Source organism: Excalfactoria chinensis, chromosome Z (genome assembly GCF_039878825.1).
Source record: "Excalfactoria chinensis isolate bCotChi1 chromosome Z, bCotChi1.hap2, whole genome shotgun sequence".
Classification (NCBI taxonomy): domain Eukaryota; kingdom Metazoa; phylum Chordata; class Aves; order Galliformes; family Phasianidae; genus Excalfactoria; species Excalfactoria chinensis.
In genome coordinates this window covers 32982998-32996321 of record NC_092857.1, presented here as the reverse complement: position 1 = coordinate 32996321, position 13324 = coordinate 32982998, and the positions used below count along the sequence as shown (strand labels likewise).

Below are 13324 nucleotides of genomic sequence, written 5' to 3'. Positions count from 1 at the left end.
GATAAAAGGATACACTACAGGGACCCAACAGTGAACTTCTCAGTCTTTCAGAGGATTATATTTCTAACTAGCTTTTGTTTAGTTCTGTGGGCTGAACACACAGTTATATGGAGTATTTCCACTATATATATATATATATATACATACATACATATATATACACACACTATATATATATAATACACTATTTATATATACACACACACTCCAATCCAGCAGCTTGTGTACTTGTTCCACTGTACAAACTGTAATGCAGCACACGACTGCTACCCACAGCTTCCTCTAAAATAATCACACTTTTCATCTAAAATAGAATGCTAATGCAGACACAAACTTAGATGAGTGGAGCTGTAAGTTAGTTTGCAATAGCACTCTATGAGTGGCAGCATTAAAATATCTGGCTTTCTTAGAGGTTACTTAGAAGAGCACAGTGGTTTCAGAGTCCTTCTGTGCATTCACCTTTAGATTGGCTTCTCCACATACTGCTGCCTACACAGCAGGAAATTATCATTATTATCCACTACTTTAGAAATACAAGCAAGCTCTGTGGTAATTTTCCACATACCCAGTTGCTGAAACAATGCATCAACAGAGCCAAAGGCTGTTCCTTATAGTTCGCTTTGTTAGGTGGGAAATGCTAACGATGAATTCAGTGGAAAATTTTTTCTGCACAGAAATGTAATCGGCCCTGAAATTAAGAGAATTCCTGTAGAGGGCGTGGCTCCCAGATAAAGGGCCATAACACTTCCTTGTAGTAGAGCTTTGCAAGACACCAGAGTCCAGTACACACACAGTTATTGTCAGTTAACTTTTGTTTAGTGAGGAGAATTGCTAAACACAGCTCTGCTTCTTTAAGTCCACTCTCTCCCAGACTGCAGAGGTAAAGCTCTTCTCACATGCAAAGTTGTGCAAAGGACACAAAAACAACTTTCAGTGGACGGAAAACTGCAGTAATCCTGGAGCTGGAGGCTCCCCATTTCCTTGCAGACACTGACTTAAACAGTCTTGATAAAGCTGTTGCAAAACTGACACACGTAACACCCCTTTCAGGAGCTGTATCCTACATACCTCTGCTGTGGTGCCATGCTGCACAAGGGCATCATATAGTAAAAAGTGTTATCTGCTGAAAACTAGTACTCATTCAAGGCTTTAAAATGCAATTCAGGAAATAGGCCACATCCGAACAATTCTTGTAACGTTTTATTTCTTTCCCACTTGCTCCACAAAGCTCAGAACACACCGCTACAGCCTCTGACGCTCCCAGCTGTCACTGAAACAGCTTAACTGAAACAGCATATTTCTCATTCAGATCCAGTACAGCTCAAACCATGCCAGACAGTCTGTAGGAACGACCCCAGTAGTGAAAAATATACATTTTGGTTTTTTCATCATTAGAGTCTTAGGGAGAGAAGGGAAGGATTAAAAATAATAATAAAAATAAAATTGAAAAACTTCTGACAGGAAACATTTTTGGAATTAGCCTTGATGCCCGAATAGTAACTTTATGCTTTCAGTTTTCTTCACAGGGTAAGGCTTTGCATGCAGCTACCAGCCATAAGCTTTAGTCCACACTGCTTTCTTCTTGAACTCTGCAAGAGATCTCAAGGCCAGAAGTGTAACTGTGAAGACAAGGAAAAATCACATTAATACGTGCAGTCTAGAATGAAAAGTATGTGCAGGAATTCTTCCTAGTCATTCCACTAACACGTATAGATTCAGTTCCCCTTTTACTGACTCTTTTCATGACTTTCATTTCCTAGCCTGACAGCTTCTGGTGCTACTTCTGCTATTCCCAGATGTACTAGTCTCTACATCCCTCTGAAATGTCATGCTGTACAAGACGTTTCACCTGCTTTATGGCATGTCTCCCACTGAAATCACATCACCACTTTCTCATTAGATCATCACTTTGAAGCAGCACGTATCAGCCAAGTCTGCAGGAAGCCTCAATTCAGTGACCAGAGATCCAAGATAGGGGGGTTAGGAGGTACCGGGAAGGACAGAAGCATGAATACAAGGTCTTATATCCTCTGGTCAGTTTACTGATTCACAGTGCAATCCATTGATTCAAAAGGATCATGCAATTAAGCAGAATCTGGTTACCAAACTGCTCACATTCTAGTCATCCAGGAGTGAATCAACTCATCTCAACCACTGCATATTGAGAATATACTGTGTGCACTGCAATCTTCTGACTACAGAAGATTTCCCAACATCCATTAGCATGTTTCTGCTATACTAAACTTGAGCCCACTGAAGATAAGCAGACAGTCGGGGAATCTTTAGATTTATCAGAGAGTGATTAGAAGTTGAAGACTGTCAAAAACAAGGCCAATTATCCTAGTAAAGCAAACAGCTTACAAGCAGCTTACAAGAAGTTGTGCTTAGGTCCAACAAATCAAGTGATTCAAATGAAGTGCCTTATGTTAATGGAAAGAAGAAAAGGCACACTTCCTTCATCAGAGAGTATTTATGGTATCCCCTTAATCATTTCCACAGATTGTATGACACTTCTACCTCTCAAAGTGACCAATGTAGTACAAGGTAGGGTCAAATCATATTACTGTAATTCAAAATATTGTGCATCCCCCATATTTATTTTTATCTTTCATTTCAATAACCCTATTGAGCCCATTCTGTGGCTCACTACACCAGCCAGACAACTACTCTGGGCTGTCATTGTCTGCCTCTTCTCCCTTCCCCACAGTTCAGATGCATCAGCATAATTTCTGTTTTGTGATTTCTATTCTAGAATTGGAGGCTTTACAAATAGTATGTTCATTTTTAAAAGTAATTTCAAAAACAGTTGACAGATCTATCACTGAATACTCTTGTAGGACCAGATATCTTGCTTGGGACCACTGGGTTCCTTACATCTTCACAACAGTATCACAAGAGGCAGCAGATAAGACAGCAAAGTCTTTAAAAAGGCGTCACAGATAGGTACTCTATCTTGCTTGTGAAGGTGCCCTTACAGACAAAATACAGCTCTCCTACATATGCTGATTCCATAGATCCATCTTACTCCTTTTAATAACTGGATTTTTCTCTGTTATTGCTAGTTACGGAAAGAAAAGGAACCAATTAAAAATACCTTTCAGCAGGTCCGTAGAAGATTTTGATAATGCTTCCTTAGGACTTTCCAACATGCTGATAAGCCAGTCAATAAACTTAGGATTAAAATTTAAAAAAAAAAGAAAAAAGAATTAAAAGAGTCTCAGTATCTAAACACCACAAATTCTTTACAGTTTGGTAAGCAACATCAGATTGCTGCTAAATTTGAACAGTTATCTCATCAGAGGTAGCGGCCAATCAAGCTTCTGCCCAAACTAACCAAACTGCATCTCACCATTAGTGTAATTTCTTCCACTGTTGGATGTGGTACTTTTATCCTGGTACATGGTACTTCCTACCATGGAAGCAATAGTTCTTTGTAGAAAAGAGGGCACAGTAAGCCCTTTTCTCTTGCCTATTTACATCTTTATTAATACAACTCTTTTGTATTTGTCCCAATGTTTTAAGGCAAATCCATCATTACTCTTACTGTATTTGTCCCTCTTCTAAACTCTCTCATTTCTCACTGTTTTTCTAGCAGAGTACGGTACCTGCAGGAGAACATGGTATTTCAAGCTTATTGGAGTGATCTTCAGAACATAGTGTCAAATTCTTCCCTAAAGTCTAAATCATGCATTTGCATATTAACACCCCACTCCTACATTTCACCTGTATTCTGAACTCTGACTTGAGTGAGAACTCAAAGCACAGAAGTGTGCAGGAACCAATCATTAGTGGTTCTAGCTATCAATCAATGGATTCATACTATTTCCACATATCAGATAAGCAATCTGCGATAGGTTTGCCAAATAAGCACAATTGTTTACACTTACTTTAATGAAAAACTTGAAAATAAAGTGAAACTGAAACATTACAAACGGAGATCGCTGATTGCCCTACATTGCCACAGTGGTGATGTCCAGCTCTAGTGGGCCTGCCTTTTAGAGTTTAGCAAGACCAACTGGCTACCAGCACCCAAATCTCCCTCAAGAGTTTGATTATGGAAATATTCCTTTTATCTAATTTTACTTGAGAAACTGCAGTCATATACTAGATATTACTTGTCTCAAAATATGAACAAAGAAAATCAAGATCACATGTTAGGTGCTTACCAGCATGTGCAATCTTACCTTTTGTGTTTGCTCTTTCCAAGGCTCTTTAGCTAGCAAAAGGGAAATGCTACTGGGAAGAAGAGTGAGCACCTCCTGCACAGCAAGCTTGTCAGTGTGGTGCCTGCCAACTCGATCCTCAGATAATTCTGGTAATACTGTTTGGTGCTTCCATGGTGACCAGTTGGCACTGAGGCCAAGCAGTAATGGTGCACTATGGTCAGCCCAGGCCACCACCAAACCTGCAAACAGCCACAGTAGAAAATCTATAACCTGAAGAGGAAAAAAGTACACTTTATTAAATGAGTAACACAGGAGAAAAAAAAAGAAATAACATATGGAGGTTTATTCAAAGTAATCAGGTGAAAATCCACCTGAGATTCAAAACGTAACAACTAAAAAGTTCTTAATATTCTCAGTGGATTGAAGCAGTGCTAGGCTGGTTTTGGTTTTGTTTTTTCAACTCAAAATCAAACAAAACTGTCTAAACAAAGAGAAGCAAAAACACACTCTTCTAAAGCCATGCCTTAGTTTAATGCTGACCCACATCTCATTAAAATGGGCAAATAACATTTTTACAGTAATCTGACTGTCCAGGGTCAGGCTTGTGTGCCGAAACCTTTGACAAATATTGTAGCAATGCAAAATATGTAGCTTGTTTGTTGCCCTAAGACAGAAAACTAATGGCTGAACAGGCATTATAATTAACAGTATTAGTACTTTAAAACTGTCCAAGCCCTCCCAAAGAAACAGCAAGCGCAGAACTCGAATCTCCTTAGACAGTTCTACTTGTGAACTCAAATTTTCCTTTAATCTATATACAGCAAGTTTTTTGCCTATATCTAGTTGCATTTCTCACAAAAAGTCTTCTAAAATACGAAAGCATAGAGAACAATATCCAGTGCTGAGAAAGAATGTGAACTACAGCAACATAACTTTTTTTCCTGAAAGCTGAAAATTATTTTCACAGCACGTACCTCTTTAAGATCAACATTTTGTACAGGTGTTGATTTGTACGCTAAATTTCCAATGTAGCCCATCAAGTCCAGCAGCCAGTCCATCCTTTTCATCACTCCTAAAAGAAAAAGAAAAGAATACTGGCTCACTTAAACTTCACGATTTTTCCTTAAAAGTCAAGAGTGAGGAAACAATGGCAACAACTGTGGAGGAACAACAACCAGCAACACCACTATCGCATTTGTTTCATGATTGCCACTAAAGCATACAGGCACTTGCACAGTACAGAGCCTTCGCCTGTAATGTAGGCAGCACACTGCACATGCAGATAAATAAATGTTTAGCAAGATTATTTTTATGTAATGGCAGACTGCACTGCAGACATGACTACTCTTAAAACCAAAAACCTCCCCAAGGTCTTTTAAAATACAGTCAAGGCAATGGAACTAGTACATATTCTATTGCTGATTTGAGGACACATTTCATTGACTCAGAGTCTTTTGTCCAAATTCAGTTCTGCCTCCTACAAACTAATAATCAACTTTATCTCATTTTTCAGCTTTGAGACTGTGTCATTACCCTCTCCCCACATATGCCCTTTACCACATTGCCTCCTCTTTCAGTGAAAGGAACCTCACTTCATTCAAAACTCAGTAATAGCTGAAGTTCTTTAATCACAGCTGGGACCTCAGGCATGAATGAACAATGTAATACTTTGATTTTCATCTTTGAATAGTCAGCCTAACATCCTGCAGCCACAAAAAGGGGGAGACTTAATTCTTCACTCCTTTTTTGCTTGTTTCTTCCTCATTTATCCTACTGCGCGATTCCGTTACTTCACTTGCGTCAGCTCCAGTGCTTATCAGAAGCTGAGGTGAGCCAACCAACATATAACCCACTACACAACTATCAGTTATGGTGGAGAGAAAGAAGAACAATTTTGTTTCTCTTATCAGTTCAGCAGAAGGAGCTCAAAAGAGCATGCTGCTCTCTTGGCTCAGCCAGGCTCACAGAAACGCACTCTTACTTTGTCTCACACTGCTAAGCGAGATACTAGCTATGAAGGACAGCAGGTTTGCACTGACAATAGTCACTGATGTGCTACGTGTATTTCAAACAATACTCAAAAGATTAGAACAACTCGGAGACACAAGATGCAGTCATGGCTGTGGCCAGCAAATCACTTGTCTATGATATGTGACTCATTGCTGATCCATGGAACGATAAAAGAAATGGAGAAAAACATAACAACAGCATTTGTTAGAAGTAGTTCAGAAGCTGAAAGATTCTGAAGATTGAATAGTTTCCAATGTAGAGAAGTTTGAAAACAATTGCATCAGATCATCTTAAAATTACATAAATAGTATCAGAGCAGACCCTTTAGTATTTGCTGGTACTGTAGCTGATCCTTTTTTAAGGCTGGCCTTACCGGTGTTTTCATGGCTCACAATACGGGAGTGATAGAAACCATGCAAGAACATCCATACTATAGACTCTTTCTGGTAATAGCCTATTGAAGTATCAATCACAGCGCTCAAGTTCTTCAAAGGCAGTCTGCCTTGAGAAATCAAATACACTTTGGTGAAGATGGCCTTCTCCACATTGCTCTGCAAACCAAACGTAAGAAAACATTAAATCAAAATATGCCTTATTTTGTGGAAACAGAAAAATATGATTTATTCCTCTGAAGTGGGATTGGGAAGGAATTCTCTGATTATCTAGCAGGCTTACTTTTCTCTCAGACAAATTACAAAACCTAAGACTGTACATACTACTTTAATTTTACATGCCTCTGAATAATCAAGCAAAGTGCAACTCAGTACAGTTTGATTGTTTCCATACTGCTTTAAGTTTTACACTCCCCTTTAAACTGAAATGACTCATGGTGACAGTCCTTAAGATCCAAATCTTGCATAAGAGATTTCCTTTAGTGACAAAAGAGGTTTTCACAAACTGTGTGGAAACAAGAACTCAAGAAAATGATTGTTCAGCTTTCCTGACCTATTTAAATCTCGATTCACTCTCTCTGATCTGTAGATGAAATAGCAAAGCATTTTGTCATGGATATCTGTTCATAAAGACCCGCTCTAAACTCCTTCCACACAGGTTATTTACTCAGCATATAGTATTTTTCAGCTGCTAAGTGTTCCACTGCTAGCTGATGTGGTAAGCTAGAAGTTGAAAGTTTCCACTGTTATCTTTGTCTACCAGGAAACACTCTGAGCATGAATACAAATACAGCAAATTAGGTCACGAATGAAAGACAGTTCAGTTGAAGCACTTCACTTTTTAACAAAAGAAAAAATCCAGCAGTTCTCAAAAGGATGTATTTACAGTCTGCTTCAAGTTGGCAGTTATGTTAACACAGGCAGGCTACAGTCTTATTTGCACCACTGGACTAAGAAAATCTAACACCACTCCTATTCTAAGTAACAGTCCAGTTCAAAGCCCTGGGGTGAAATCAGCAGCACTTAGCTGCCTTAATGAAGTTTTGGATGTGGACTGACCACTTTTGCTTCCCTCTCTGATGTCTGTAGAGTAGTACCCAAACTCTCATATGCAGGATATACTAAACAAACAGTGCTCTTCGGCACCTAAAACACACTGGTAAGATTAAAAAAGAATGGTAATTTATGCTTATTTCATTTAATTTTGTGATAAAAGGCCAGGAGAAAACCGTAATTACCTTAGAGATTTGGACAATGCGATCAATTTCTGAATCAGCCATTTCTGAGATACATTTTGCTACACTGACATACATCTCCAGTTCACTTCTCTGCAACAGAAAAGTAAATGCACATTTGGACATCTACCACCAGATTTCTTCTTCATTAAAACCACTACGTCCAGGAACTTTATTAGTGACCACGACAACAACTTCAATGCACTTCATGTAGGAATAAATAAATAAATACATATATACGTACATAACTAAATATATATACTAAAACACTTTAAAAAACTTTTAAAAATCCTTCCTTGCAGATATTTTCTGTATCTAGGTAGTTCTTTATATCACTGCAAGATGCTGAGGCCTCTGTTGAAAAAGAACACCTCTGAATGTTCTCTGCTTCTGTTTCAGTACTATTTATTTCAGTACCAATACTGTGTTTTCCCACTACCAAGTTATTTAAGAGGGAAACCCGTAATGAAATGGCCTCACAACTCAATCAACAGTATATTTGAAAGTAACGTCAGTTGAAATTACACAGAAATCTTAACTGCTCTCACTAAAAATTTTACATCCTACTTCATGTTTCAAATCTGATGAGTCAGTGCAAAAAGACGGGATTTTACATCAGTAAAAATAACCATTCAAAGTTTATATGTCTCATACGTTATTCCTTACCTGAATTTCGTTTGGTAGAAGCTCAAATATTTTCTCAGTAGCCTGGCACAAAAAGCCCCAGCAGTACTGGGTAGGGTTTGGAATTTTCATTGCCTGCATGAGTCCCTGTAAAACACACTGGCAAATTTCTGGGTTTTTTGTGCGGTTCACTTCAAACTGTTGTATCAGAAACACTTCTGTAAAAGCCTGTAGCTTGTCTTCTGCAACATGTTTCATCCACAGGGACAGGGACATGAAAAGGTATTTCTGTGTTTTCATCTAAAAAGACGATAGAAGGTAAGAGTGTCTTAAAGTTTGCTGTAATTTCCAGATTAATTACCTTCACTGCATTTAGGTCTTTCTGATTCATCTACATATTTGGAATTAGCTTTCAATTCAGTGGTGTTCCCTGTACTACATAGGAGCAATCTACAAACGCAGGGGTATCACTCATCATCTAACAGACCAAAACAAATTTTAAATTGCTTTGAGATACTAAGTGATTTTTTTTCCACATGCTATATAAATCAGTGTGTTTCAAGGACACAGATAATTTCCTCTTGGGCTAAAAACAGAATCTGATTTTCACTTAGTTTCATATTCTAACTCTATTATCACAGAACCATTGAATGGCTTGTGTTGGAAGGGACCTCAAGGATCAACAAGTTCCAACTCCATTGCTGCAGGCAGGTTTGCCAGTCACTAGAGCAAGCACTAGATCAGATTATCCAGGGCCCCACCCAACCTGGCCTTAGACAACTTCCAGGGATGGGGCATCCACAACCCCTCTGGGCAGCCTGTTCCGGCACCTCACCAATCTTAGTAAAAAAAAACCTCTCTGACATCAAATCTAAATCTCCTTCTTTAGTACAAAACCATTCCCACCTGTGTGAAAAATTGATTTCTCTCATGTTTATAAACTCCCTTTAAATACTGGAAGTCTGCAATGAGGTCTCCCTGCAGCCTTCTCTTCCAGGCTGAACAAGCCCAGCTACTTCAGCCTGTCTTCACAAGAGAGGTGCTCCAGCCCTTGGATTCATCTTCATGGCCCTCCTCTGGAACCTCTCCAAAAGCTCCATGTCTTTTCTGTGGGCCGCAGACTTGGATGTAGTACTGCACTAAGGTCTCACGATAGCAGAATAGAGGGGGACAGTCACCTCCCTTGTCCTGCTGGTCACCCCTCTTCTGATGGAACATTTATTCCATGTTCAGATTCAATATGACATTCAACTTATAAAGTATTAAATTAAAAAAAAGAAGCAAGGAAAAAACGCAACTCAAAACACTTCAGAAAGCATTCTAAATCAGTTAAATCTGATCCCTTCCTTAGTTGTGTCTCATTTCTTTCCTCTTCTTATGGATTGCTTGAATTACAAGAAATTCAAACATGGCAACATTCTGTTTTCCTTCTAAATTGAAGAAATTCTTTTTAGTGAACTCTTACTAAAGACCTTTTGTGCTGGCAGAAGAATTTTGGTTTCCCTGTATGCTGCACACTGCAATCCCAAACAAAACATACAGACCTTTCATTGGCAGCCAAGCACAGGAGTATGATACACCTAATACCATTAATATTATTGGTTAATGAAGAAAACTGCAATTATCTTGGAAAAAATAAAAACTAATATATCCTGGGGCTTAGTCCATTTTGTGACCTGAAATCCACACTGCACTGAGAAACCAGAGCTCAGAAACCAAATACTTAGCTTTTTGCTACCACATCAAGCATATACATTAAAAAAGCCACAGAGTGTTCATCTATCTGTGGAGATTAATTTAAAATCACAGGACAAAAGACACCCCCCCTCAAGGAACTGGAAGAGAACAATTTTGTTCCCTATATGCCATGGCTTCTTACATGTCTAGATTGTCAGAAATGCAACAGGAAATGGAAGAGGTGCAAAAGATCTTAAGTGATCAAAACAAAAACAATGCTGCATATCTTAAGTTTGTCTTGAACCTGAAGGACCCAGACAAGATACTCCAGTCCATCCGTACAAATAGATGCTAAAAAGTACTCATTTCTGCAGAATTCTGAACCCAGCAATCACTTTACAGTTCGACACTCAAAACTTCATTAGTATCTAAGCAATCTCTTCAGAAAGAGGTGCTGAAGTCACACGGATTTTCTGACATACGTACATTGAGACTATAAACAAGAGGAGGTGCCACCCACATCCCCAAAAGCACTGCAGCATTTTGAGATGATTGGGCTTGTGTTGCAGCCAGTTCAAGGCAGAGATATTTTATCTCGTCACCTAAAACAAAACAAAAAACAAAAAAGTTAGGAAATGAATTATTTTAACTTTAATTTTATTCTCAATGCATAAAATGAAGGTTATTGTTCTACTTGAGCACTTGCAGATGAAACTCCATTTATAGAGCTGCTACTTAGAGTTTTCAACACATTCACTGTAGAATGCTCCTCTACCCATTCACGCTTGGACAAATTCTGAGATGTCTTGCTGAATGTTCCCTTCAGCTTTCTCAATAAGAAAAAGTTAACAATCACACAGTTCACTAGTAGTGCATGAGCAAGGCAAATAATTCAAGAAACTAATACTTTGGCTCTTTAGAAGACCGTACATTAGATGTTATGTTACTTGCACAACTCTGAAAGGATAAAATTGTTAGAAAATACTTTGTCAACCAATTCAGAACTGTCTCACTAGCTTGGAGTACTACATCACCAATAATTAGGGATTATTAAAAGAGTATTGTTAAATAACAGATCCCACCTATGTCACATTATATAGTTTTTGCTCAGCAACTGCAATGAATCTTCTGCAATACCTTTACAGATAAGTTTCACAGCAGACTTTTAGAAGCATTTAAGTTTTGTAAAGATGTCCACGAACAATAGTCATGTAAGAATCTGATAAAATTGAATAAATTATCTATTTTTCATACAAATATTCATGACATAGCTAGTTCAACATAATTATGTTAGTTTTATGTTTCTAGATTGACTGCCAGGTGAACCGTACTGCATTATGCTTTTTAAAACAAGCTGAATCACAGAATCATAGGGGTTGGAGGGGACCTCCAGAGATCAAAACCTGCCAAAGCAGGTTCCCTACACCACGTCGCACAGGTAGGCATCCAGGCTGGTCTTGAATATCCCCAGAGAAGGAGACTCCACCACCCCCCTGGGCAGCCTGTTCCAGTGCTCCGTCACCCCCACCATAAAGAAGTTCTTGCACACATTCATGCAGAGCTTCCTATGCTCCAGCTTCTGGAAATAATGCTTACTAGCACACAAGAATCTCTATTTCTGTGCAGATATATAAAAGAATATGCAACTTCCACAGGAACACAGAGCAAGAATCAAGAGAAATTATGTTTGAAAACAGACTATCATGTGCACTGAAGTTAATAAAAACAGTGTCACAAAACCAATGTACAATTTTCTTTGGAATTCCCCTCATTTACAAAAGTCAGAGTCCTAAGCAAAAAACAGGAATAAAAAAATTTCCCAAGAATTTAAGAAGTTTCAGCTATTCATAAGGTTGCACACAGATTTGCATTAGCATGCACTGCACAGCTCAGTATAGGAAATTCTTTCACATATTCTTACAAAAGATTCTACTATTCATTGTAAGATTACAAAAGTTCCAGCCCAATTAACAGTAAAAGCATTTCATTTGTTGCCAAATTTCTTCTAGATCTAGCAATTATTTGTTCCACACTGGACATTTCAGTGGTTTCTAGTGCTTTTGCAGGCATTTTGTATAACTAAAGAGAGAAATAAGCAAAACTTTCAGTTTTCTGGGCTCAATTTAAATGCAACAGTTCTTGACCAGCCTAGCTGTAAAAAACAATCTGCAAAACCAGTAATGACAACTACACAAATCAAGAGAAACAAAACTCTGCAGAATCAAGGGAATATGGAACTATGAACAGTAGGTATTTTTTAAGGAAATGAGTGAAAGTCAGCGACATTTACGTCAACCAAAAATGACACCACCAGATATCCTGAGAAAAACTATCCAGTCCCATACTTCAGTGTTGTGATTTGATCTGGCAGGTAGCTAAATGTCACACAGCCATTTGCTCACTTTACCCCCAGTGGGATGGGGAAGAGAACTAGAAAAAAAAATGTACAACTTGTGCACTGAGATAAAGACATTTAATAGGACAGAAAAGGAGGGGAAAATAATAATGACAAAAGAATATACAGAACAAGTGATGTGCAGTGCAGTTGCTCACCACCTGCTAACTGATGCCCCTTCACTGGCCAACTCCTAGATACACGGAATCCAGAGCTGTGATGGAAAGATGGGGATATGCTTTCCCCTTTTAGCCAGTGCCATTTAGTAAACATTTTATAAAACTATATTTTAGAGTAGCGATAGCTAGATGTGCTGTAGTTCAAATTTGTGATAGATCTACCTGCATCTTCTAACACAGGCAATTGTACTGCATTCAGTTGGTACTGGATTAAGACAATTTCCGGTCTTTGATGGGTTCTTTTCACCAAATCCACTAGCATCCTAACAGAACTTAACAGAACTCTTAGTTCTGTTCTCTAATCTCGTCTTATATTACAACAACCTATGTCCAACACAACAATTGCAAATACATGCCTGCAAACACTAGAAAGTTGCCCTTGAGAGCATAGTAAACACTTCAATTTCTGAAGCAACTAACAGGTTTTGTAGCTGATGAAAACTGCATTAGGAAAGAAGTGTTGTGGCAAATACAAGTGACTTAACAGAAAATGATAGAACTTACCAAAGTTTAGCCTCATCAAAGGAGAAAGAACAGATGCCCAGTTTACAGGTGGATACTGATGACTTCCTCCAACTACAGCAATAGGTGCCAGTGCAACTTTCACCAGCTGAGTTGGAACAGATTCAGGGCCTGGAACAGAATA

The 13324-nt window shown here is 38.5% G+C and overlaps 1 protein-coding gene across 1 annotated transcript in view; it reads right to left on the bottom strand.

Moving 5' to 3' along the window:
* Positions 1-1181: 1181 nt before the first annotated feature.
* Positions 1182-13324, bottom strand: part of FOCAD (focadhesin) — a 91049-nt gene continuing 78906 nt past the window's right edge. The window contains exons 36-44 of the mRNA XM_072359075.1: positions 13183-13311; positions 10591-10706; positions 8470-8727; positions 7807-7896; positions 6550-6727; positions 5141-5238; positions 4185-4436; positions 3095-3170; positions 1182-1619 (exon numbers count right to left, since the gene is read on the bottom strand). Of these exons, the coding sequence (XP_072215176.1) occupies positions 1546-1619; positions 3095-3170; positions 4185-4436; positions 5141-5238; positions 6550-6727; positions 7807-7896; positions 8470-8727; positions 10591-10706; positions 13183-13311 (1271 nt within the window). The 3' untranslated portion in view covers positions 1182-1545. The remainder of the gene's footprint in view (positions 1620-3094; positions 3171-4184; positions 4437-5140; positions 5239-6549; positions 6728-7806; positions 7897-8469; positions 8728-10590; positions 10707-13182; positions 13312-13324) is intronic.